We start from the raw sequence: 27,289 nt of genomic DNA, 5'->3' as shown, positions 1-27,289 counted from the left end.
GCCGGGGTTAGGGGAGGGGGTGTTTCCGGACACCCCCGCTCCCCCCCCAGCCCGCGCCTGCGGAGCCCTTCCCTTTGCATTCCTTCCCCCACCTGTCCATCACGCGCGGCCCGCACCCCAGCACAAAGTAACTCGCCGCTTTCGGATGACTCCGAACAAATCATCCCAGCTCGAGATCCACCCGAGCCTACTTACCAGCTGCCCGGCGTTCCGGCTCCAGGTCCTGAGAACACGTACTGCAGCCATCTTACTCCGGAAACCGCTCGGGCACTGCGGCTGGAGAGAAGCCTCCTCACAGCGGCCTATCAAGAGACGAGAGACGCACCTCCCTCAGCGACCAATGGGGGAGCGCGGGAACGAGCCTCCTACTCCGCCGCCAATCAGGGAGAGGGGACGGCCGGAATTGCCCACCAGGAAGCCAATCGGGGAGCTGGAAGAATCCACGCCTCCCACCTGGCTGCTAACCCGGGAGCTGAGCCGGCAGAGAGCCACCCCCCGACCTCCATCCCCGGGAGGCGGTGGAGAGTCGGGGGCCGAGGGGAGGAGGACTCGGTGGGGACCACTCAGACTTAAGTTCGGGGGTGGGGGTGGGGTGTGCTTCAGTGTTCAGTGCAGATGCATCAGCAATAATCTTTTAAATCCTTGGGAGGGGGAAATAGAGTGTGTTAAGGGAACACACAGGAAGGGCAACTCACCCGGAGAAAGTTGGGGTGAAACCCGCGTGGTAAAAAAACATTTTTGGTGTTCTGTCTACCGTGATTATAGGAAAAGGAAACGATTTCATACTTTGTTGCAAGGCTCTGGACTACTTGTTTCTTAGGTCGATACAGGAACTCTTGCCGGGAATTAGCACCTCTTACTCCCGTTAAGTGGTTTGTTATTACTTTAGTTTTATAATGATCTCCTCCTCCTCTCCCTCCTCCTCCTCCTCTTCTTCTTTCTCTTCCTCTCTATTATTATTATTACTATTATTATTAATGTACTAGGGCTTGAACATAGGGCCTAGTAGCTGTCTCTGAGCTACTTTGCTAAAAGCTAGCACTTTACTACTTGTGCCACACCTCAATTTCTGGCTTTTTTTTTTTTTTTTTTGCCAGTTCTGGGGCTTGAACTCAGAGCCTGGGCACTGTCCCTGAGCTTCTTTCGTTCAAGGCTAGCACTTTACCACTTGAGCCACAGAGCCATTTCTGGCTTTTACTGGGTATGTGGTACTGAGGAAGAGAACCCAGGGCTTCAAGCATGCTAGGCAAGCATTTTACCACTAAACCACATTCCTAGCCCATTCTGGCTTTTTTTTTTTTTTTTGATGGTTAATTGGAGATGAATCTCACAGACTTTTCTTCCATGGGGCTAGCTGTGAACTGTGATCATGAGTTGGAGCCAGGCTTGAGCTACATAGAGAGTTACTTCACAGTGAGACTGGGATACAGAGTGACCTCACCTTAAAAAACATGCAAAAACAAAACAAGACAAACTGGTCTGAAGATGCAATTTAATTGCAACGTTCTTACCTAGTACATGGAAGGGTTTGTATTCCTAGCACTGGAAGGGGTGAGAAAGACCAGTTTTATCCGGCAATCTTTTTTCTGCACAGGAATCAACTATAAAACAGATTTCTAGAAACATCTAGAATGACAATACCATTCTTTTTTTCATCAGAATGAAAATTCAGTATATCTTTTCTTTCCAAGACCTGGAGATATCTCACTTGTCCATCTGTCATGAGTGAAGCTCTTGGTGACGCTAAAGCTTTTGGCTAGCCAATAGCACTTTGATTATTAGACACTATCTATAGTACTACCGATAGTCCCATATTAGTGGAACTGTTGAGACAGGACATGTTTATTTTCAACTTTACCCTACATAATGCAAGATTGTTATGCATTTTGTCACTGGACAAAACACATCTACCAGCTGTGGAAGGGAGTAGTATATCATTGTCTTAATTCTTTGCCCCCAATTTAGTAACTGTAAAATGGCATTATGGTGTTAGTTTCTCTAATTATTAATACCATTAAATATTTTCCTGTTTGTTGACCACTCTTAAAATGCCTGCTCATGCTTTTCACCCATTTTTCTTTTATTGTGGGTGTTTTTGTTGATGAGTTGTTGACTTGTGGAGCTCCCTCAAATATGCTGTGAGCCCTGTAGATTTTATGCCAACTTTTGGCTTAAGGTCTCATTTACATATGCACAATAACCTTAAAATTTTAACTTCATCTGATTTCATTTTTCACAATACTTGGGTTATTCCAGCTTTGGGACTATGAAACATTTGGATACAAATGTTTGGGGAATGTGTTTTCTTTTCTTTCTTTTTCTTTTGTCTGTTGTGAGGCTTCAACTCAGTGTCTAGGTGCTGTCCCTGAGCTCTTTTGCTCAAGTCTAGTGCTCTACCACTTTGAACCACAGAGCTATTTCCGATTTGTGTGTGTGTGTGTGTGTGTGTGTGTGTGTAATTGGAGATAAAAGAGTTTTATGGCTGGGTGCCGGTGGCTCACACCTGTAATATTAGATACTCAGGAGGCTGAGATCTGAGGATCATGGTTCAAAGCCAGCCCAGGAAGGAAAGTCCATAAGATTCTCATCTCCAGTTAACCACCAGAAAACTAGAAATCTCAATGTGTCTCCAGTGGTAGAACACCAGTCTTGAGCTAAGGAGCTGAGGGACAGCGTCTGGGACCAGAGTTCAAGCCCCATGGCCGACAAAAAAATATGTAAGAGTCTCAAGGACTCTCCTATTCAGGCTAGCTTTGAACCAGGATCCTCAGGTCTCAGCCTCCTAAGTAGCTAGGATTATAGGTGTGAGCCACCAGTGCCCGGCTTCTACATGTTTTCATTTCTCTTAGGTTTATGCCTTGAGGAAGTATTGCTAGGTAATGAGGTCATTGTTATGTAGGGTGTGTGTATGTGTGTGTACGTGTGCAAGTGAACTCAGGGTCTGGGCACTGTCCCTTAGCTTTTTTGCTCAAGGCTGGTTCTCTATCACTTGAGCTACAGCTCCACTTTTGTCTTTTGTATTATTGTGTGGATGGATGACATTGCAGCACTGTAACTGATTACTTCTACATCTTTCCATTTTACCTCCAATCGCTTCAGGGTATTAACTTCAGGGTATGAACTTCCTTATTCTGCACGCACACACACACAAACACACATATATATTTGTTACTCAGTTAAGGCAGGAATTGAGTCACCAGCAGGAATCAAGAAGTTTGTTCTTGTTTCTACCTTTGATAAGCCCTGTACTGTTCTTGGAGTCAACTAATTCTCTCTGACAGGTCTGAACAGCCAGGTCCTTTTATTTACCTTGATTTATTAACACTCCTGTCTTATCCTTTCTCCTTGAAGGACTGTGACCTATTTGGCTGGCAACAGACCAGGGCTTTGAACTGAACAGGGCCTTGAACAGAACAGGGCTTTGAAGGAAAGGCTCGACTCCCTTTCTTTCTCCAGCTAAGACCCATTTCACATCCTATCTACGTCCCGCCATGAGTTACTTTCATAACAACCCCTATCAGACAACTCTGGTGATCCCTTGGGACTCATTACACATATCCCAGCCAGTAAGCAAGGGAGAATCTCAAGCTTGGCTGAAGACCACTCTCCAGGTATTTCTCTAACCTATGCTAATGTTGAGCTGTCTTTTTGTCTGTCCTCTGTGCCTTTTGAATCTAACACTGTCCACCTATGCAAATGCACACACACACACACACACACACACACACACACACGGGGTAATTGAGGAGCAAAGGTATCACGCAATGCACGAGGGCACACGCTTTGGAAGACAGGCTGTATGTAGAGAGCCAATACTCAGGTGCATTGTAGGGAGGGTCTAGACTTCTCCCGTGTGTTTAGCTCTTAAGAGTCTGCAGCTCTGGGTGGGCCAAACCCCTGGAGAGAATAAGACAGATCACGATTATCAAGAAAGCAAATAAGGCTCAAGCGTGCGGGACCACGGAAGGATTCGTTCACAGTCGGAAAGCTTCTCACAACCTACAGCTTCCAGGGTGTCTTCGGGTCCAATTTCTCCAAGCCCAGGCAGTGCGGAGTCGGGGGGCGGGGGGGGGGGGGGGGGGGGGGGGGACGGGACAGAACCACAGCGAACACACAGTGCGCGTGCGCACGGGACGCCCGCCCCCCGCGGTCCCGGGGATTCGTTTCCGCGGAATCCATTTCCGGTGGCAGCGCTCCTCCCGCCTCCCGGCTCCACCGTGCATCCCGGGGCGCTGACCGAGGTTCCGGAGCTGTGGGAACTCCGAGGGCGGCTGTTCTTGTTCCTGCTTGGGCGAAGGCGCGGTTGCAGCGGGCCGGGTCCCTGGGTGCCCCCCATGGCGGGGCAGCGGGTTGAGGTGGACGGCGGGATCATGGAAGGGGTGAGTGTGGGGCTGGAGGCCGGGGCTGCGCCCTGCGGGGATGGGATGGGGGGGGGAATCTCTCCTGGCGGCGGGGTAGGGGGAGGTCCTCACGCCCCTTCTCTCTGCACCCGGTTCTTGGCAGGGCGGCCAGATCCTCAGAGTCTCCACAGCCCTGAGCTGTCTGCTGGGCCTCCCTCTGCGGGTGCAGAAGATCCGCGCGGGCCGCAGCACGCCCGGCCTCAGGTAATGCGCGCTGCCCTGGGGAGCCGGGATGGCCAGGCCCGACCGATCGCTGGGCTGGGGCCTGGGGATGGGAGCGAGGGGCGGGCCGCCGCATCCCGGGCGTGGGAACCGGGGAGCCCAGGAGGGGAATCTGAGCCCCCCCTCCCCCGTGCAGGGGAGTGGTGGGCCTCGGCTTCGCTTTCCTGGCCAGGGGCCTGATGGTGCAGCCTTGCAAGCCTCAAGGAGTGAATACAGAAATAGGCTCGCTCGGGTAGCCGTTGTGTGTGGTTTGCCCAAGAATCTGTCTTTTAGAGTGTGTCCCCAGCTCCAGTGGGCATTCCACGTATTTGAAGGTAAGCTAGGTCAGGGCAGAACCATCTATAAGGCCACTTGTAAACCACTGCATTCTGTGCTTCTGCGCGTTTTGGAATCCCAGAACAGCTGAGGATCCCAGGAATTGTTCTTAAAGGCCTTTTCATTCAGATCTCCAGGAAGATGTGAGTACCACCAGAATTAACTGTTGTAGGAAGGGAAGTATATTGACACTTGGCAGGGCTTGCCACTAGCTACATTTTCAGGTATATATGCGTCTGTTAGAAGAGGGCCCAACGGATCTCTTTGTGTGTATTCTCTATATATATTCCATTTCAACTTACCGGTTCTCTTAGTGTTGTTTGTTTGTTTGGTGTGTGCCAGGCCTGGGCGCTGCCTCTTAGATTCTTCACTCAAGGCTGGTACTCTGCCAGTTGAATCACAGCTTAACTTGTGGATTATTAATTGGAGATAAGGGTCTCACAGACTTTGTTGCCCAGGCTGGCTTTGAATGGTGACCCTCAGATCTCAGCCTCCTGAGTTACAGGCATGAGCCACCAGTGTCTGGAGATTATCTATCTATCTATCTATCTATGTCTGTCTGACTGTCTGTCTGACTGTCTGTCTGTATGTTTTGGAGGCTGAGAGTCCAGAGTCAAGGTGCTGGCAGGGTTGTTTTTCCTGGGCATTAAAGGGAAGATCCGTTCAATGCCTTGGTGATGGAATTCCTCTTGTGGCCTTTTCACAGAGTGGTTTCTTTATGGACCCTGTTGATCATGTTTCTCTATATATCCTACTCTCTTTTAATAAGGACCTCAATTAAATTTTAAGACCCTCCTTTAAAATTAAGTCCTATTTCTAGCAGTCCCATTCCGATGCACTGTGGTTTGGGAGTTCAGCACACAATGTCAAGGGAACACAATTTAGGCCATAAAGGTGTCATAGAGAGTTCAGTGAATGAGAGCAAGACTGGTGGTTCTTAGGTAGTTTTACTAGTGTCTTTCCTTTGAACCCTTATAATTTTCAGCAGTTCATCAGTGTGTGTGTTCATAGCAAAAATAACTGGTCTTGAAGGAAACAAAAAAAATGCTACCTAATAGTAGTTAATGTAGGTACATAAAAAAAAAAACACATGAAGCTTGGCTATTGAACATGTAGCATATAGTGTATTTAGGCTTTGCTGTTTCACAGTTTTATAAATGTGGCATAAAATGTGGGGAGAAGGCAGTCTGAATGCACACGTTTTGATGCAGTATTATGACCTGAAGGCCTCAACATTTATCTGGACTGGAAATGGTTCGAGATTTGTGTGGTGGACAACTGGAGGGAGCAGAAATCGGCTCCACAGAAATAGCCTTCACGCCAGAGAAGATCAGAGGTGGAATCCATACAGCAGACACCAAGACAGCAGGGTATGTATCACTTACTTGGAATGTAAGTATAGATTTTAGTGTTAGGCCTGTTTCAAAGCTAGATTCTGTCTCTTATTAGATATATTACTGAACCTCTCTTGGCTTTAGTTTTTTTACTTTTATGATGTAGATAAAACATCTTTTAAAGCTAAAGACAATGGATATAAAAATTTAGGTACCTAATTGTTCACTTACAGCCATTACTATCTCTGGAATATTGTTTTGTTGAAACATGATTTCCTATATAGGCCATACTGGCCTCCAGCTTGAGTTCCTTCTTCTTTAGTTCCTTGAATGCTGGCATTAACGACATGTGCCATCATATCATGGTATATGCAGAATGTTATTTTGCGTGTAGTATGAAGTGGCATTCTTTCTTTTTTTGTGAGTCATGGGGCTTGAACTCTGGGCCTGGACGCCGTCCCTCAGCTCTTCAATTCAAGGCTAGTGCTCTACACAGCACCATTTCTGGTTTTCTGGTGGTGAATTGGAGATAAGAGTCTCACAGATTTTCCTACCTGGGCTGGCTTTGAGTCTCGATTCTCAGATCTCAGCCTCCTGAATAGCTAGGATTACAGAAGTGAGCCACTGGCACCCGGCTTTTTACTTTTCATTACTAAAAATTGAATACTTCAAATTTTCTTGAGTTTGTATGTTCTGTCATCATTGTATTGTGACATACACCTGACTATTTTAATTGAGATATTTTTAATGTCTTTTAATTTTTTTGGTGTTGCTGAGGATCAAGTTAAGTGTTTTTCCAGTGAGGTCTTCCTCACCCCAGGCTAGCTCTTTATTTTCTTTTAATAGATACTTGTGCAGTCCTGTTTATAAATGTTTGGATTATAATCTTGATTTAAAAAAAATCTCATTGGAAAATAGGACAAGGGTGTTCATTGGTAAAGCACCTGCTTATGATGTTGAGGGCTATTTTTTTCCAAGAAAAACAATATTTAACAATTAAGTTGAGTTTTTTATGTTTATCCCCCCCTTTTTTTAATGTCAATTTGGAGGTTGTATTCAAGGCCTATGTGCTGTCTGTCCCTGAGCTTTTTGTACTCAAGTTTAGTCCTCTACCACTTGAGCCATAGCCCTGGCTTTTGGTAGTTAATTGGAGATGAGAGATTCATAGGCTTTCCTGCTCAGTCTGGCTTTGAACCACTGTGCTCTAGCCTCCTGAGTAGCTAGGATTACAGGTGTGAGTCACCAGTGCCTGGCCTTTTTTTTTTTTTGGTCATTTGTGGGGCTGAACTCTGGGGCTGGGCTCTGTCCCTCAGCCCTTCAGCTCAAGGTTAGTGCTCTACCACTTAAGCCATAGTGCCACTTCTGGTTTTCTGAGTGGTTTATTGGAGATAAGAGTCTCATGGACTCTCATGGACTTTTCCTGCCTGGACTGGCTTTGAACCACGATTCTCAGATCTCAGTCTCCTGATTAGCTGGGATTACAGGCGTGAGCCACCATCACCTGGCTCTGGCATTTTTTATCCTTTTTTTTTTGGTTGGTCATGGGACTTGAACTCTGGGCTTGGGTGCTGTCCCTCAGCTCTTCAGCTCAAAGCTAGCACTCTACCACTTAAGCCACAGCACCACTTCTGGTTTTCTGAGTGATTAACTGGAGATGAGACTCTCACAGACTTTCCTGCCTAGGCTAGCTTTGAACTGAGATCCTCAGATCTCAGCTAGGGTTGCAGGTGTGAGCCACTGGCATACAGCCATTTTTTTTTTATCTTTTTCTAATGATGCCTGCTTCCAGTGATAAATGTGGAGAGAGGAATTACGAGTTACTTTTTCTGAGCTAGTTGGCTGATGGATTCTGTTGCCAACTTCTACCCAAATTCTATTTCCTGGGAAATTTGGCAAAATAGAAAATGGGCCTAGAAACCTGATGCCAGGATTGCTTTTATTTTTCTCCTGTGCTGGGTACCAAATCAGGGCCTTACAGCTGCTGTCAGGCACTCTGTCACCCAGCAATTGTAGCCAGGTTTGTGTACCATCTAAAGCCAATTTTTCCTGTAATGAAATACTGATTCTGAATTTTGCGCATCAGACAATGGAGTGTTTTGTTTTAACTTCTCGGTTGTCTGTGCTTCAGGTGATATGTAATAAAAGAACTTTTTGAGACTTTGAAAAGACAGTTCAGCTAAGCCTGTTCTGCCTTCTCCTCAGGAGTGTGTGCCTCTTGATGCAGGTTTCAATGCCCTGTGTTCTCTTCGCTGCTTCTCCGTCAGAACTTCGTTTGAAAGGTGGAACTAATGCTGAAATGGCCCCCCAGATCGATTACACCATGATGGTGAGGCCTAATCTCCAATCTCTGTTCCAACATGTCTTAAGTATTTTATGTATATTGATTCCTGTTATCTAAAAGGGAAGAGAATTATATTTAAGATTGTAATATATGTTAAAGTCATATACATAGTGAATTTTTAAAACCTGAAGTAAAATGATATAAATTAAATCAGTTAATTTATTTTTGCTGGTCCGGGAGCTTGAACTCAGCACCTGGACTCTGTCCCTGAACTTTTCTGTGCTCCAGGCTAGTGTCTACCACGTGAGCCATTTATTGTTTATTGGAGCTAAGAGTCTCATGGACCTTCTTCCCTGGGCTGGCTTTGAATTGTGATTCTCAGCCTCCAGAGTAGCTAGGGTTACAGACATGAGCCACTGGTGCCTGGCAAATCAGTTATTATTTAAATCAGGCATTTAATAAATCTAAGAATTACAATTGGGAAGGAAGCTTAACCTGTCTTCCAGTGACAAAACTCAATACTAGCATGCTTGAAAAGTATGCATCTTTCTTTACCTCTTTCTTTACCCCTCTCTCTCTTTTTTCTTCCTTCCTTCCTTCCTTCCTTTTCTCTCTCTCTCTTTGTCTCTCTTCACTCAAGGCTAGCACTCTACCACTCTACACTCCAGCTTTACTTCTGGTTTTCTGGTGAATAATTAGAGATAAGAGTCTCATGGACTTTGCTTCCCTGGCTGGCTTTGAACTGTGATCCTCAGATCTAAGTCTCCTGAGTAGCTAAGATTACAGACATGATCCATCAGTGCCTGGCTGCATATTTTACTTATTCTGAAAATCTGAAAAGCAAACTATTCTAAAATCTGAAACTTTTTCAGTGTCTGAACTCAGGGCCTGGAGCTCAGGCTTACTTGACTTGCTTATTCATGGATAGTACTCTACCACCTGAGTTATGCCTCTAGCCTAGCTTTTTTGGAAATGGCAGTCTGTGACTTTTTTTGCTCAGACTGGTTTTGAACTTTAGTCATCCAGATCTTAGCCTTGTGAGTAGCAAGGATTATAGGTCTTGAGCCACTGGTGGTATTACTTAGTAACTTCATGGAAACTACTCTATCTAAATATTATAGAGTACATGCCCCAGTTTCTTCAAGTGTACTTCATATTGAGAAGAGTCAGTAAATATTGACCCGTGGAGAAGAATAACAACTGGGTCAAATATGTTAGATTGTGATACTTTTCTTTATCAGTCTTGTCTTGCTCTGATTAAATACTAAGCTTTACCTTTAGTGACATACCTGGTCTTTTTGTTGTTGTTTTGTTTGTTTGTTTTTTTACTTGAGAAAAGGTGCTAGTATAAATATTTTGATGTCACTGTTTACCTGTAACACCTAATCACTGGTTTAGTGCAGAATACTTTTGATTTAACAGTTGTACTTGTTGAGCCAGTGAATATTAGTGGCTACAGTAACATCTGATTTTTTTTTTTTAGGTCTTCAAGCCAATTGTTGAAAAATTTGGTTTTAAATTTAATTGTGACATTAAAATGAGGTAAGTTACACATTTCCTAGCCCTTCTGATGTATTACATGTGCTAAAAATAAATGGAAAAGTTAGACCTTAGAGGACTGTCACTCTAATGTGTCTATATTATACTTGATTGTTCAATTTCTTGTAGGAAATCATTGTACTTTGGTCTTAACAATAAGCTGCAGGGGGATGGGATGTTGACAGCAGCTGCATGTGATATTCATTTGTTTCCTGGGAGAAATATTACAAAGGAATATCTACCTAAGGCAGCTTCACATCTAGTGTTATCCATGCTCCTGCAAGGACTAAATGATAATGCTAGGTACACAGCTAGGCTTATCACTATGGGGGCCTTAAAAGAGATTTTCTTCCACAATGTAGTCTGTTATTTTCCTCAGACACATAGTAAGCATACAGGTTATTTTTCTTTGAGGCTTCCCCTCTGTTACACAGTAACACCTTTAAATTTCTTGGTTTAGCATGTAAGTGCTCCAGTTACCTTTAGGCATTATCATTATTTCTCTTGACCTCCTTTCAGCTTCATGATTTTCACTGATCCTTAAATGCTTTGGACTTTCTTTATTCATGTTATTATCCCCCTGCTCTTTTAAACATTATGAATCCTGTATACTTTAAAAATGAAAATGGCAATTTCTTGTTTGGACTGCCCAAAGGTGTGCCTTAATTGGAATTTACATCTGAACTGCTATTTTAATAGTTTCTTTTTGGGGTGTGTGTGTGTATGTGTGTCAGTTGTGGGTCGTGAACTCGGCCTGGGCGCTGTCCCTGAGCTCTTCAGCTCAAGGCTAGCACTCTACCACTTGAGCCACAGCTCCACTTCCAGTTTTCTGGTGGTTAATTGGAGATGAGTCTCACAGACTTTCCTGCCTGGGTTGGCTTTGAATTGATATCCTCAGAGAAGCTAGGATTACAGGCCTAAGCCACTGGCACCCAACTTGAAATACTTTCTTACAGCCCTCCTCCTCTTCTAGCATGGTATCGGGAGCCATCTTCCTTCCAGATAGAGAATTCCTTAAGTTAAGAGCACTTCAGTTCTTAGCATCTGTGATAGAATTAGTGACACTAAATAACAGAGTTAGAATTTGGTTGGTGTTCAGCTACTTAAGTGTTCATCAGATATTTATTTGCCTATCATTGTTTCAAAGCCTAGAAAATAGAAACAAAACAGATCCAGACATCAGAGAACTTCTGTTGTAAAATAGCACTGTCAATAGAACTTTCCACACTGAGGAGTATGTTCCCTTTTTATGGTGTCTAGTTGGATAGTCACTAATAACTTTTTTCTTTTTCTTTTTTGATAGTACTGGGTTTGAACTCAGTGCCTCACACTTGCTCAGCTGGTGCTCTACCACTTGAGCTATCCTTTCAGTCTGGCCTTTTTTTCTGGTTATTTTGGAGATACAATCTCATGGACTTCTCTTCCTGGAATGATTTAGAACTGAGATCTTATAGATCTCAGCCTTCTGAGTAGCTAGGATTACAGATATGAGCCACTAGCCCCTCGTCCAAATGTAAGTCTTGAGACCTTAAAATAAGCTTTATGTATTTCAGAAGCTGAACTGATTTTTTAAAAATTCTTAATTTCCTTTATTTTTATTTTAAAATCTACTTTTTTGTTGTTGGGGATGGAGTCCAGGGCCTCACAGATGTTAAATATACACTGTTCCAGTGAGCTGTTCTTCCAGCCTAATATTTTCCTTAATGTGAATAGTCATATGTAACTTGGGGTCACTGTATAGGTCAGAAGAGACCTAAAATACTGTTTTGGACTTTCCATGAATTATATCTTGGGTATCATTCACATTATTTTTGATGTCATATTGGGGTTCACTTTGGTTGTGTGGTCAGTTTATGTAGGTGTTACGCTCTCCACAGGGGCTATTACCCAAAAGGAGGTGGCGAAGTGCTTGTGCAGATGTCTCCAGTTAAACAGTTAAGCCCAATAAATTTGACTGATCGTGGCTCTGTGACAAAGATCTATGGGAGAGCGTTTGTTGCTGGTGTTCTGCCATTTAAAGTAAGTTGTCTGAATGTTTTTAGATGTGTTTTTACACTTCGGTAAGTATTATGTTATCTAAGTTTTGAAACTATTGAGAATTTTTTTGTTTGTTTTCTTTTGGTAGTACTTGGGCTTAAACTCAGGACCTTGCTATTTGTAGACAAGTGATAGAACTTATTTTTTTATATGCCTTTTCATTAAGTTTTTCCTAAAATTTAGTCCTCTCTCTAGTCTTGAAAATTGAATAATTAAATAATGAATGTAAAAGCTGTTTTATGTGACTTTGAAGGCTTGAAAACAATTGTCCAAATTTTTCTTTTTTTTCCTCACTTGCCAAAATAGGTAGCAAAAGATATGGCGGCGGCAGCTGTGAGATGCATCAGAAAGGAGATCAGAGATCTGTATGTTAACATCCAGCCTGTTCAGGAGCCCAGAGACCAAGCATTTGGCAATGGCAGTGGAATAATGTGAGAAATAGGCCTTTCTTAAGCATAGTTGGAAGACCTGAAGTAATTTTCCTGTTTCAAGATGTAAGATGTGCTTGATCAATTTAGAATTTGAAGAGGGCGTATTTTTACCTACCTGAAACAATATTATTAATTAAGATGATTATTCTAGCTGGGTCTGGGGTGATGCATGCCAGTAATCCCAACTACTTAGGAGGCTGAGGCCGGAAGATTGTGAGTTTGAGTCTAGCCTGTACTACATAGCAAGATTTCATTTCCAAAAAGAGATTATTCTGGATTTTGTTTTTAAAGATGGGCAATCCTTGAGATTTTTTTCTTTCTTTCTTTCTTCTTCTTTTTTTTTGGTCAGACTTGGGGCTTAAACTCAGGGCCTGGGTTCTGTCCCTGAGCTCTTTTGCTCAAAGCTAGTTCTCTGCCACTTTGAGCCATAGCTCTACTTACGGTTTTTAAGTGGTTTGTTAGAGATTAAGAGTCTCATGGTGACTTCTGGCCAGGCTGACTTTGAACTGTTACCCTCAGTTCTCAGCCTCCTGAGTAGCTAGAATTACAGGTGTGAGCCACTGGTGTCTGACATAGTCCCTGAGCTTTTTGTGCTTAAGGCTAGCAGTTGGCCATTTGAGCTACAGCTCCACTTTTGGCTTTTTTGGTAGTTAATTAGAGATAAGCATCTCATGGGCTTTACCTGTCTGGGCTGGCTTCAAATCATAATCCTCAACTCTTAGCCTCCGAAGGATCTAGGATTACAGGCATGAAAATCCATGCTGGGTAGATTCTCATTATTTTTGTAAGCTCTCCATAGCTATTGCATTCTGTATCCATGGATTCAAACAACTATTGATCAAAACTATTTGGAAAAAAAATTGTGTCTGTACTAAACATGAATGGACTTATTCTTTGGGTAATATAATAACTGTTTTGTATATACATTGTGTTAGGTATAAGTAATCTGTAGATGATTTAAAGTCTAAGATATACATAGTTTATGTGTAAATATTACACTATTTTATATAAGGGATTTATAACATGAATAGTAATACTTCCTTTCTCTATATAGCATTGTTGCTGAGACATCCACTGGCTGTTTGTTTGCTGGATCAGCACTTGGCAAACGAGGTATGGACAAAGGGAATCTATAACAGTTCCCGATACTCAAGTAGGAGTATTAGCTGTTGGGAGTAGAGTATTATAAAGAATCACAGAAGACATATTTAGAAGGATAAATTAACTAATTGTGTTTTAAACTTCACATCTTTTTCCTAGTTTCCTACTTTGAAAGTTTTCAAACCTATGGAAAAATGACTTGTTGGCCTAGTCATCTGTATTCCTGTCCCCAGGTACAGTGGCTGCACATCCTGTGTGTCCTGAGCCTTTTCGGTGTTAGGTTGCAGACACTATACCTCACTTCTAAGCACTGCAGCATGTATATCCGAACAATGTAGTGACCGTGGCATTTTTATACCAGAAGAATTTGTCTGTTAGAGACAGACATATGGGACACACTTCAACCTAATAAGACTATCCTTGTTAAGACTAACACATACATATTTTAGGTCAATATGTATTTTTTTTTTCTCTTTAAGTACACATAGCATTTAGCTGTCATAGCTGTTTTGTCTTTTCATACAGAATACTCTCCATTCCCCCCCACACACACCTTTTTTTTTTTTTTTTTCTATTTCTTCCCTGGACATTTTGAAAAGTCCAGAACTTTTTTCATGGGATTTTTCCACTGTTTCAATTTGTCTGGTAATATCATGATTAGATTGGGATTAAACATTTTTAGAGTGTTGCATAGGTGATTTCATATGTAGTCTAGTGCATTGCATCAGGGCAGGGGAGGTAGTAGTTTGTGCCTTCTCAGTAAGGCCAGATGTACACGTGGTTAAGTGTACACCACTGTCTACTGTACATGTTCCTTTTCCCTGTATGATTAACAGGTAGTCTGAGAAAAATCCCTTAAGATCACTTGATTATGCTGTTCTCACACAATTTACGTGCGTTGATGATTCCTCCCTGCACTAGTTTCTGTGGTGCTAATTGGGAAATGCTGATTTTTGTTTTTTGGGATTTTTTTGTTTTTTGTTTTTGTGAAACAGTGTCTTACTGTGTGGCTCAGGCTGACCTCAAGCTTGTGATCTTCCTGTCTCAGCCTCCCAAGTGCTACAATTAAATCATTGAATATTTTCAGGAAAAGGAAATCTGTCCAAGGGTCTGATGGGGGGTTACAGAAAGACAAGAGTAGAGATGGTAACAAGTAATTTTACAGCATTTTAGATAATACTGTACAGGAAACAGCTTCATGGTGTGGATTTTTCACTTTTCAAATAACTTTAGAACCTATCATCTTTTCCTTCTCTGAGTTTCTGTTGGGTATGCAGTTTATATTATACTTTGGAACTTAGCACCTGTCTGTGCTCTAATCAGTGGAGGATGGTTATAGAACCTTAACTGTTCTCAAAGGGTTGGAGCTGCAGCTCAGTTGGAAGAGCGTTAGCCAGTGAGCAAAAGCATCAGGTATTGAGGTTGAGTCTCAGTCTCAGACCTGAAAAGAACCTTAACTACTCTCTAGTATGTTACTTTTTTTTTTAATGTTTTATCAGCAAAAGGGCCAGCAATATTGGGTGTTCAATACTAATATTATTAATAGCCTATTATGTGTGATCTTGATAATGGGTGCTTTATAAATGTTACCTTATTTCTGTTACAACTTTTCAACATAGTTATCATTGTCTTTTCCAGCTGAAAGTGGAACTGTAAGACACTAAGTAGCTCACTCAAGTGTGGGGGTGGGGCAGGGGATAGCTCACTGGCAGAGAATATAGCATGCACCAGACCTTGGGTGTAGTCCCTAGAACCAAAAAATTAAAAGTCAAGATCTATAATAACTCTAAATCATTCTTTTTAGTCATATAATGGCCAACTAATAATGTAAAAGTAGGGAGTTTAAATTCTGATAATATCTGCTGTAAGGGAAGAGTTAAAATTCTGAAAATTTTAGTTTTCTGGACAAGTTTTTAATGTATGTATGTATAGAGAGAGTAGATAACAATTGTAAGTGTGTGTATATGTGTGTGTAAAAAACCATATATATATGTAAATTTGCAAGAATTTGAAGCAGAAACAAAATTAACCACAGTATAAGTACTTAAGACATTTTCTTTTGAGGCCAAGGATTTTTTTTTAGGCATATAACCTTAAAAAGATAGTTGGAAGCTGGGGGCCATTGACATGCCTATAATTGTAGCTACTCAAGAGGCTGAGATCAGAGGATCACAGTTCATAGTCAGCCTTGGCAGGAAAGTCAGTGAGACGTCTCCAGTTAATCACCAGAAAGGCTGGAAGTAGAGCTGTGGCTCAAGTGGTAAAGTGCTAACCTTCAGCACAAAAGCACCCAGGCTCTGAGTTCAAGTCCCGATTCTAGCGTTAAAAATTTTTTTAAAAGTTGGATATTCCACTATTTCTGATAAACTTAGTTTGTTTTCATTGTTGTACTAAAGATTTATATAGAAAGGTAGAAAGTAAATAGAGTAAGAGGTAAATATTCTGACTTATATTCAAATTAAGCTAATATCTGTTCACATATTTTTAGTTAGAAGTCTTTATGTTTATTCTTTTTGGTTTTTGAGACCCTGTCTTACATGGTAGCCAGGCTAGATTCCATCTTGGTATCCTCTTCTAATAATATTTAAAGCCAGAATTGCAAGCATTCACCATCAAGTCTAGCCATCTTTTCAAGTCTTTAAAGGGAATAAAACTTTTTTTCTTTTTCTTTTTGCCAGTTCTAGGGGCCTGGGCACTGTTCCTGGGCTGCTGCTGCTGATTCTTTTTTTTGCTCAAGGCTAGAACCACTAGAACCACAGCTCCACTTCTGGCTTTTTCTGTACTTGTGGTACTGAGGAATCGAACCCAGGGCTTCATGCATGCTAGGCAAGCACTCTACCACCAAGCCACATTCCCAGCCCTCACAGGGCTAAATCTTTAAAATAGTCATTCTACTATCTGTTCTTTCTTAAATAATATGTAGTATCCTGACTTAAAAAGTTTTTTAATTCTGATGTAATTGCCTATAGACTAAAGGTAGCTTATATAAGTTTTAAAAATTTGAAGTTACAAACAGTTACAAACTGATATAATAATTAGTAATTTTTAAACAGACACAAAGCAAATTTTCCATCACTAGTATATTTGAAAATAAAATACATTTCCTTGTAGCTGGCTCACACCTCTTATCCTAGGTACTCAGGAAGCAGATATCTTTGAAGTTGGGAGCCATTTTGGGCAGGAAAGTCTTTGAGACACTGTCTCCAATTAAATAGCAAATAGCAGAGCTGGGGTGTGGTTCAAGTGATAGAGTGCCAGCTATGACCAAGAAAACTGAACAGAAAGCCAAATGAGAGCTTCAAGCCCCTCTGTCAAGCTTTAGGAAAATAACTAAAGATCTTATTCTAACTGTTGTGTGGGATAAAGTCAGAAGCCTGACACATTATATCAGTGCTGCCTGGGGTGTATCAAACTGTTGGCCTTTTGGTAATTTGGGGTTTTTACATTATTCCTGTCTTAGGCGTGAATGCAGACAAGGTTGGAATTGAAGCTGCTGAGGTGCTGCTGGCAAATCTTAGACATGGTGGAACTGTGGATGAATACCTGCAAGACCAGGTAATGACATTGAACACTTGGTAATTATATCAATTATACACGTTTGTTGTTGTTGTTAGTCATGGGACTTGAACTCAGGTCCTGAGTACTGTCCCTGAACTTTTTGCTCCAGGCTAGCTTTTGAGCCACATTTCTACTTCTAGTTTTTGAGTGGTTAATTGGAGATGAGTCACAGGGACTGCTGGCTGGAGGTGGCTTTGAACTACAAATCCTCAGATCTCAGCCTCCTGAGTAGCTAGGATTATAGGCATGAGCCACTGGCACCAGGCTTCAAACGTACATCTTGATCACTGCCACTCACATACTGACTAGCAAGCCCTATTTCAGTCACTTCTTACAGTTTTCTGGGAATATAGTCTTCATATTTCAGTCCTCATCTTACTTGACCTTTCTTCAGTATTTGGCACAATTGCTAAAGAAGTACTTTATTTAGTTTCTGAAATACTCTTAGTTTCCTTTCTTGCAGTTCATTATATGCTAGTAGTTGTTTTAATGTTTTCTGTGCTAGAAATTGAATCCAGGGCCATAGGCATGCTAGGCAAGACAGAATTTTTGTGTGTGTGTACGCTGGTCCTGAGACTTGAACTCAGAGCCTGGACATTGTCCCTGAGCTGCTTTTGCTCAAAGCTAGCACCCTACCACTTGAGCCACAGCACTACTTCCAGCTTTTTTGGAATACTTTATTAGAGATAAAAGTCTCATAGACTTTCCTGCCTGGGCTGGCTTCAAACAATGATCCTCAGATCTCAGCCCTCTTGAGTAGCTAGGATTACAGGCGTGAGCCACTGGTGCTCAGCTAAGAAAGAACTTTACTACTGTAGTTTACCCCCACTTTAATGAATTCCTCCCTCCCTCCCTTTCTCCCTCTCTCCCTCCCCCCCCCCCCCCTCCTTCCTTCCCTCCCTCCCTCCTTTCCTTCCTTCCCTCCCTTTCTCTCTGTTTCTTTTTTCTTTCCTTTTTCTCTTTTTCTTCTCTATCTCTCTCCTTTCCTCCTTCTCTTTCATCTATTCTTTTATCGTGAAAATACTGTACAGAGGGGTTACAATTACATGAGCAAGGTAATGAGTACATTTCTTCTCAAGCATTGGTGCCTCCTTTGTTTCCCCCTTCCCATCCCTTCCCATCCCTTCCCATCTCCTCCCCCCCCCCCACCAAAGTTATAAAGTTCATTTTTCGGCATAATGTCTTATACATCTCATTGTTGCAATGGGTCCACCTGTATCCCTATTTAAACAATTTGTTTTTTCCCTTCCTCTCCACAAATTATACCAACATCAAATGCAGTGAAAACAGGAGTTATACCACGGGTGAGGGACATACAAAGCAACAAAAAAATCATCTTATAAATGTGTTAGAAACAATAGCAAGAAAGAAAAACCATTTGAGTCCTTATCTTGGGGTTCATTTCGCCTAACATCAACTTATCTGACCATTTCTGCTTGTCTTAGACATATACTAGTTATTACAAATAAGGGAAACCATGGGACCTATGTTTCTTTGAGCCTGGCTTACTTCACTTAATATAATTTTTTCCAAGTCTTCCCATTTCCTAACAAATGGAGCAATGCCATTCTTTCTGATGGAGGCATAGAATTCCATTGTGTATATATACCACATTTTCTTGATCCATTCATCTACTGAGGGGCATCTGGGTTGGTTCCATATCTTACCTATGGTAAATAATGCTGCAATAAACATAGTTGTGCTGGTAGCTTTAGTATGGTCTTGTTTGTGATCATTTGGGTAAATGCCCAAAAGTGGGATTGCTGGGTCATAGGGGAGCTCTATGTGGAGTCTTTTGAGGATCCTCCATACTACTTTCCAAAATGGTTGAACAAGTTTACACTCCCACCAACAATGCAGTAAGGTTCCCTTCTGTCCACATCCCCTCCAGCATCTGTGGTTACTAGAGTTCTTGATTCTAGCCATTCTAACTGGGGTGAGGTGATATCTCAATAATGTTGTTCTGATTTGCATTTCTTTTATGGCTAGGGAGGTTGAGCATTTCTTCATGTGTCTATTGGCCATTCTTATTTCCTCTTCAGAGAAATTTCTCTTGAAGTCTTTAGCCAACTTATTTATTGGGCAGTTGTTTCTTTGAGGATTTGTTGTTGGGGGGTTTAATTTTTTGAATTCCAGGTATATTTTAGATATGAGACTCTTGTCCGTTGTATGGCTAGTGAAGATCTTCTCCCAATCCGTGGGCTTTCTATTGATCTTGCTAGCTATGTCCTTTGTCGTGCAGAAGCTCTGCAACTTCATGCAATCCCATTTGTCCAATCTTTCTTTGATTTGTTATGTTTCTGGGTCTCTATTGAGAAAATTTCTTCGGCCTGTGCCAAGGAGACCCAGGGTTTCTCCTATTCCATCCTGTAATGTTTTCATGATATCTTCTTTGACTCTGAGATCTTTCATCCATTTGGAGTTGATTCTGGTGCAGAGTGATATATGAGCTAGCTTTAGTTTTCTACAAGTGATTAACCAATTTTGCCAGCACCATTTACTAAAGAGGCTGTCTTTCTTCCATTCTAATTTTTTAGCTCCCTTATCGAAGATTAGATGGCTATAGGTCTATGGGTTCATTTCTGGGTTTTCAATTCTATTCCATTGGTCCTGAGGTCTGTTTGTGTGCCAGTACCAAGCTGTTTTGATTACTATGGTTTTGTAGGAGAGTTTCTTTCATCTATTCTTTTCTCAAGTAGTTATACTAAGGGGTTTCAGTTTAACATATGAATATGAATTTATGAGTACAATGCATCTTTTTTTTTTTTTTTTGCTTGTCCTGGAGCTTGAACTTAGGGTCTAGACTCTTGTCTCTGAAGTTCTTTTGTTCAAGGTTAATGCTCTACCACTTGAGCCACAGCACCACTTCCTGCTTTTTCTGGGTAGTATAGGAGATAAGAGTGTCACGGACTTTCCTGCCAGGACTGAAAACCGTGATCCTCATATCTCAGCCTCTTGAGTAGCTAGGATTATAGGCATGAGCCAGCAGTGCCTGGCTCCAGCACAAATCGTGATCAGTGTCACCCCTTCCATTATTCTCCTCCATCTGTCCCAATACACTCATCCCCTCGAGTTACCTGGTTTCATTTCACATATATACACTGAATATTATTATTGTATTTGCCCATCCTTCCTCTCTCTGCTTGTCTACCCCCCTCCCCTATCATCACCCCTCAACAACACATATTCATAGTTCTTGGTAAAAAAAATATACTTCTAAAAGTAGACTTCTGACTTAACTTCCAGGGTTGGAAGTAGCATTCTGCAACATGAGCCACACCCCCATCATTTTTTCCTTTAGTTTTCTTTCGAATTGGAAGATTACTAAATCAAGCCTGGATGGTGATTCTCTTGTTTGAATCTCAAATGTAGCTGGTATGACAGGCATGCACTACCATGGCCAGTTTTATTAATGGAGAAAGGTTCTTACTAACTTCATGCCTGAGCAGACCTCAAACCATGATCATCTAATCTCTCTGCCTTGTGAGTAGCTGGGATTACAGGTGAGAGCCACCATGCCTGTCCCTTCACTTCCGGTTCTGAAGAACTCCTCTGGTCAGGCTCATAACTATCTGATTTCACTCCCTTGGTGACTTTCTTCACTCTCATGGTTTAAGTACCATGTGCATGCTGCCCAGATTAATCACTGCCCAGACCTCTCTCCTAATTCCTTCCTAGTTATAATCCCCCAGCCATCAATATGGATATGTCTTGCCCTTCCCACATCTAAGACTCACTCGCAACAGGTGCTGTGGAGTATTTCTGAATAGGCGCTTTCTTCCCTCCCTGGTATTTTCCCTTTCTTTTTTCTTCCATCTCCTCCACCTTTCCCTTTTCTTCCTTCCTTTTTTTTAAATTTGAAAACAATTTTGAACTCTATCCTTGAACTCTCTATCCTCTTAACTTAGCTCCCTCTCAAGTGCTGGAATTACAGTTGTGTGCCATCATGCTTGGCAAATAAAACCTTCCCTTTTTACAATTTGCTGTCTGGTGTATTTTCCTCTCTCCCTTTCTTTCTTGCCTTACTTGCAAGTTAGCAGCCTGCTTTCACTAATACTTATTTGTGAGGAGGCTGAGATCTGAGGATTATGATTTGAAGCAAGTCTGGGCAGAACAGTCTCTAACTTTTTGGGTTTTTTTTTTTTTCTGTTGGTCATGGGACTTGAACTCTGTCCCTCAGCTCTTCAGCTCAAGGCTAGTGCTCTACCACTTGAGCCACAGCACCACTTGCGATTTTCTGGTGGTTAATTGGAGGTAAGAGTCTCACGGACTTTCCTGTCCAGGCTGGCTTTGAACGAGATCCTCAGATCTCAACCTCCTGAGTAGCTAGGATTATAGGCGTGAGCCACTGGCACCCAGTGAGTCCCTGACTTTTATCTCCAATTAACCAGCAAAACTCAGAAATGGAGGTGTGGCTCAAATGACAGAACAACAGCCTTGATCAGGAAAAGCTGAGGGACAGCGCCCAGGCCCTGGGTTCAAGCCCTAGTATTAGCACCACAAGAAAAGAAAAGGAGAGGGGAAAGGAGGGGAGGGGAGGTTTATTTCAGGCTAGGAGTATAATTCAGTGGCTCGGTGACTGAGATTTTATTATTATTATTTTTTGCCTCAATTGCCTAAGCCCCTGGGTTCCATCCCTAGCATGGAAAAGAAAGAAGTTAATGATTGAATTAACTGTGAGGCTACTCATTAAAATGTAATATTGCAGCTGAAATTTTTAACCAGCATATCAAAAAAGTGTGTTTTTATAGTACAAAGGAAAGGTAATTTTGCTTTCAACTCTGGACCTTTCTATTAAAAAACTTTAAAATTTTTTTAAAAAGAAAGCAAAAGGAAGGAAGGAGAGAAGAAAAGAGGAGGGAATCAGTTTTCTGAGGACAATCTCTTCCTTTTTTTTTTTTCCCCACTGGTCTTAGGGTTTAAACTCAAGGCCTGGGCACTGTCTCTAAGCTTTTGTGCTCAAGGCTGGCAGTCTACCACTTTGAGCCACAATGCTATTTCCAGCTTTTTGGTAGTTAGTTGAAGAGAAGAGTCACATGAACTTTCCTGCCCAGGATGGCTTCAAACTGCAGATCTCAGATCTCAGCCTCCTGAGTAGGTAGGATTACAGGCTGAGTCACTGATACCTGCCTAGAATAGTTTTGCTTATGTGTAGTCCCTTGCCTTTCGCCCAGGTTTACTCGCACTCCTAGTAATTCTATATTAGTCTACTCATTCATCTGCTGAAATGTAATTTTAGAATAAGAACTTGTCACATTATATATGCCAGAGATGGCTGTCCTGTCTTAATTAATACATCAAAGTCCTGCTCCATATTTTGCTCTTAAGCATTAATTTTTAAAGTTCCGTGTTGAATATTGCTGCTCAGCACTTCTGACCCATACTGCAAGCTCTGGGTAACACAAATTTCCTGTCATCTTCCAAGGGCTTCTGGAAAGTAAGGAAAGATAATTTTTTTTAACTTTCTTGATTTGGAATGTCTTTTCATTATAGACAGTACTAGAGTTAATTTACTCTTAAGTATTAGTAAATGTGTGACATTTTTGTGTTTGTTCTTTTTTTCCATAGCTAATTATTTTCATGGCACTAGCCAATGGAATTTCCAGAATAAAAACAGGACCAGTTACGCTCCATACACAAACTGCTATCCATTTTGCTGAACAACTAGCAAAGGTGAGTATTCCGTTAGAAAGAGCAATTAAATTTCATTTTGTTAAACACCCTAACCATTTTTGTCTTCGTTATTTTTCAAATAGTGTCTCATTTTTATGCCTGGATTAGCCTGTACCATGATTGTCCTTTTAGGCTCCCTGTGAAGCTGGGATGAAGATACGTGCCATATTCAAGCTATTGGTTGATTGGGGTTTGGGGTGGGGGGATAGGGGGAGGAGGGTGTCTCAAACTTCGTGCCTAAGCTGGTTTCTTCTTACTTCTAACTTCTCAAGTGGCTAGGAAAGTAGCTAGCCACTGCACCCAGTTTTCAGTATATTCTTTCTTTGTATGTGTTTGTGTACTAGTCCTGGGGCTTGAACCCAGGGCCTGGGTACTGTCCCTCAGCTTTTTTGCTCAAAGCTAGCACTCTACCACTTGAGCCAGAACTTCACTTCTGGGTGATTTGGTGGTGAATAGAAGATAAGAGTCTTATAGACTTTCCTGCCTGGGCTAACTTAGGGCCATGATTCTCATATCTCAGCCTCCTAAGTAGCTAGGATTACAGGTGTGAGCCACCATATTCGGTTTGGTCATGTTTTAAGTAGTTGACTTGGAATGAGTTCATCTTTCTGGCCTCAGTGTAGACAATGCATCTGTAAAATTAGAGACTGAAGGCTTTTAAGGCTTCATAAACAACTTGAAGCCCAGACTTAAAATGATTCCTTCACTGTTGCTTGTGTTTCCCATTTGCATAATGTTTGCACTTTGGAAGGTACGCACATACACATAACCAACTACAAAACCTGGCTTCCTGCTCAGCATTCAGTGCTGTTTGTTTCCGGTAATTGCAGACGCCCGCAGTATCAGCATCCTGCCATGCACACTGGTGGCAGAATCTGCAAACATTACATTCAGTAAGGCCCCACTGATGGCTCTCACATAAGCACCCAAAGATTTTAGTCACACACCTGACATCTTTTTACCCCAGACTCAGTCAGCCTCTCAGTTTTGATTTTAAGTCAGCTTTGTTCAGATGAACCACATTTGCTTTAGAAACGATCGTGTTTCCAGAACACAGTGACGCAAGTCAAATACTTGAAAAGCCAACTTCAGTTAACAAGTGAAAACGACAGTGTTAGCCCAATCACGATGAAAGAAGTTAGTCACCACTGCCAGCCCTCCTCCCACCCACCTTCCCACTGCCAGATCTTTTGAATAGTGAATCCAGAGAATTAAATTGTCAAGAGAAAATGAGATTCAATGATTTCATACTTGACAGATAAAAAAAAAAATGGACGTCTCAGAGCCACATTTTAGAAAAACTTTTTAGAGAAGGGAGACAAACGATGCTTTACTAATCTCAACCAACAGCTGAGATTTCCGAGGTGGAGTTTCTTTTGGTTGTACTCATGGAGTCTGTGATTCAGTGGGTGCAGAGCACAGCCCGTGTATATGTTCTGACAAAACCCCCGAAGAAGCAATACATTCTCATAGGTTATCAACGTTCTCCGGCTGTTTCCTACAGGCGGGCTTACCCTGGCCCGAGTGATAGGTGTTTCTCCGTCCTCCTCATTCACGCTCTAATACTGTAATGCTCTTCTGCTTTCAGGCCAAATTTACTGTGAAGAAGTCAGAAGATGAAGAGGATGCCTCTAAAGACACTTACATTATTGAGTGTGAAGGAGTTGGGATGACAAATCCTTATCTATAGAGTATCTGCCTTGTAAATGGTGTACCTCAGTGATGGACGGCACTCATTCAAAGCATGTTCTTAAAGGACCTGACTAGACTTGGAGATGAAGGATGATGTTCTAGATTTGCTTCACCAGAATCCTACTTGAAATCTCTCCTGCAATACTGACAGTGCCGTAAGATTTGATGGATATGTATGATTTCAGTATTTAAATATTGAAATAAAAGTTTCTTTGTACCTGAAGTAAATGACCTTCATTTGGTTTTTTAGAATTATTGGGAGTTTAACTCAGGGTGAAGCACGTGAAGCAGACACTGAGACAAACACTATACTATTTGAGCCAACCTCTAGACCTTTGGCTCTTTAGTTTTTAGATAGGCCTCAGACCACTATACTCCTACCTAAGACTCTGGCAGAGCTGGGATTACAGGCGTGAGCCACATTACCAGCACAGTTGTTCATCTGCATGAGAAAGGCTACAAGATACAGTGGATGTGGGTATTGCATTCCTTTCATAGCTAAGTCCAAAGCCAGTGAAGACAAATAGATCTGAGCGTGAACTCTGGCTTGTTTGTTGATACGGAGTTTTGCTAACTTTTCCTCTGGTTTCTCTGGCACTATGATTCTCCCACTGTCTGCCTCATGAAGAGCTGGAATTATAGGTGTCTACCACCATCCTTGTTAATGTTTTTCTCTTTGATATAGTAAGTCAGGAATATAGATTTCATCTTGTATGCAATAGCTCCCTTATCTAGGTTTTGTTTGTTTAGTGGTACTGGGGTTTGAACTCAGGGCCTCACACTTGCTAAGCAAGTGCTCTCCTTGATCCATGCCCCTGTTCTACAGTTTGGCTTTTTGATGTTTCAATTACCTGGCGTCCATAATACTTGATCCAATTTTGAAAAAAAAAAAAAAAGCATCAATCTAGTTAAGATTTAACTTCAATAAGAGTTCACTAAAAATCTCAGAATGTGCCTTTTTTTTTGGCCAGTCCTGGGGCTTGAACTCAGGGCCTGGCCACTATCCCTACCACTTGAGCCACAGAGTAACTTCTGGCTTTTTCTTTTTCTGTTTATGTGGTACTGAGGAATCAAACCCAGGGCTTCATACATATGAGGCAAGCACTCTATCTCTAAGCTGTCAGAATGTAACTTTTATGCTTAATTGATGAGTAATATAATGTTAGGTCCCAATATGTGCTCAAACACAACATGAAAAGTGGAAGCAGTGGGAAAATCAACAAAGGAGGACCAGCAGGATGGCAGGTAGCTTACCTGGGGAGGATCATGCACACACCCTCTGCTGGTGATTCTCACCATGGCCTCCCTGCCACCAAGCTGTCTCCTAGGGGCTTTTCAAGTCAGTATTTTCTCACCCTAGTAGATGGTTTTCTGTGGTCATAACAAGGCAGCAATGTGGCCCAGGCCATCACTGGGAAGACAAAGCCTGGGCCTTGTCATGGAACGCTCCAGTGACCTGAGCCATGGCTGGAAAATGTGTGGAAAGCACATGACTGGCCTGTCGTAAGAATTTAGAGACACTAGAGTTGAGGGTAAAAACAGAGACAATCGTTTCTAATGTACAAATGAATCTGTTCTACCAAACCATTCAGGAGGCTTTTCTTTGTTGCTGAATGTATTAGTGGTCCCAAAGGCCATGATCCAAATACTAACATTATATATACATATATGTGTGCGTGTACCTATGTCTATTTACATGTGTATGTATGGGACTCGAACTCTAGGCCTGGGTGCTGTCCCTTAGCTCTTCAGCTCACGGCTAGCTCTCTACCACTTAAGCCATAGTGCCACTTCTGGTTGCCTGGTGGTTAATTGGAGATAAGAGTCTCCTGGACTTTCCTGCTCAGGCTGGCTTTGAACAGTGATCTTCAAATCTCAGCTTTCTGAGTAGGATTACAGGCATGAGCCACCGGGGTGCCTGCCTTGTATGTGCTTTTTTAAAAGGATTTTTTAATGCTATTTTAGAGGTGGTGCACAGAGGAGGGATTACAATTACATGAGTCAGGTAATGAGTACATTTCCTTTTGTACCGTGTCTTCTGTTCTTTCACTCTCCCAGTCCCTCCCTTCTGTCAAACTGCAGTTGGTATTGCAAACAGAGGTGATCTTATACAGGAAGCTAGTCATGCAGTTGTTGGGAGCTTAAAAGAGTTAACTAGAGAGCCTATGTATGAGAAAGAGCTGGAGAAATAGAAGGTAAGAGGGTGGTAATAAAGCCTAAGAGTTTGAAGGAGGTGTTCTGTGGGGCTGACAGGTTTCAGGAAGGGCCACTTCTCAGCTGATGATCCAACACTGTGAACACAAGCTAACTGGAGGTACAGCCTGGCCGGTGCTTGCGTGGCTGAGCACTTGGGAGGGAGCGCTGTGAAACTAATATCCCTCTTGCTCACCTTGGGAGCACAGCAAAGGTGAGTAGCAGGGGCAGTGGAAATGCTGATGGAAGTCAGAGCCACAGTTTGCCATGCTGTTGGAACAATCCTGATAAGAACTGGAAACAGGAACCGTCCTTCCTCTCTTCCTTTCTTCTCTGCTTTTAATAATACTTAACTAGGGCTGGGAAGGTGGCTCAGTGGTAGAGCGCTTGCCTTGCATGCCTGAGGCCCTGGGTTCGATTCCCCAGCACTACAAAAGCAAAAAAAAAAGCCGGAAGTGGCGCTGTGGCTCAAGTGGTAGAGCGCTAGCCTTGAGCTGAAGAGCTGAGGGACAG

The 27,289-nt window shown here is 42.1% G+C and overlaps 2 protein-coding genes across 6 annotated transcripts in view; one reads left to right on the top strand and one right to left on the bottom strand.

Annotated features, from left to right (window-relative positions):
- Nucleotides 1–283, bottom strand: part of Dbt (dihydrolipoamide branched chain transacylase E2) — a 46,597-nt gene extending 46,314 nt beyond the window's left edge. Inside the window, exon 1 of the mRNA XM_013031396.1 lies at nucleotides 196–283. Within this exon, the coding sequence (XP_012886850.1) occupies nucleotides 196–246 (51 nt within the window). The 5' untranslated portion in view covers nucleotides 247–283. The remainder of the gene's footprint in view (nucleotides 1–195) is intronic.
- A 271-nt stretch (nucleotides 284–554) lies between these two features.
- On the top strand, nucleotides 555–24,806 carry Rtca (RNA 3'-terminal phosphate cyclase). Of its 5 annotated transcripts, none has more exons than XM_013031438.1 (11): nucleotides 555–724; nucleotides 4,504–4,604; nucleotides 6,149–6,307; nucleotides 8,474–8,597; nucleotides 10,036–10,094; nucleotides 11,969–12,110; nucleotides 12,435–12,559; nucleotides 13,614–13,672; nucleotides 17,121–17,215; nucleotides 22,787–22,891; nucleotides 24,480–24,806. In XM_013031438.1, the coding sequence occupies exons 3-11, from the start codon at nucleotides 6,189–6,191 to the stop codon at nucleotides 24,579–24,581; spliced, it is 930 nt and encodes a 309-aa protein (XP_012886892.1). In that variant the 5' UTR covers nucleotides 555–724; nucleotides 4,504–4,604; nucleotides 6,149–6,188; the 3' UTR covers nucleotides 24,582–24,806. The 5 variants fall into 5 exon arrangements, with proteins under 5 accessions (XP_012886892.1, XP_012886890.1, XP_012886894.1 ...); XM_013031436.1 differs by lacking the exon at nucleotides 555–724 and adding an exon at nucleotides 4,173–4,379 and having other exon boundaries at nucleotides 6,164–6,307; XM_013031440.1 differs by lacking the exons at nucleotides 555–724; nucleotides 4,504–4,604 and adding an exon at nucleotides 4,768–4,936 and having other exon boundaries at nucleotides 6,164–6,307.
- The last annotated feature ends 2,483 nt before the right edge of the window (nucleotides 24,807–27,289 follow it).

The sequence above is a fragment of the Dipodomys ordii genome, unplaced genomic scaffold (assembly GCF_000151885.1).
Source record: "Dipodomys ordii isolate 6190 unplaced genomic scaffold, Dord_2.0 Scaffold139, whole genome shotgun sequence".
NCBI classification, from domain to species: Eukaryota; Metazoa; Chordata; class Mammalia; order Rodentia; family Heteromyidae; genus Dipodomys; species Dipodomys ordii.
The sequence above is the reverse complement of the archived record's forward strand: the minus strand, read 5'-3'. Positions and strand labels throughout refer to the sequence as shown.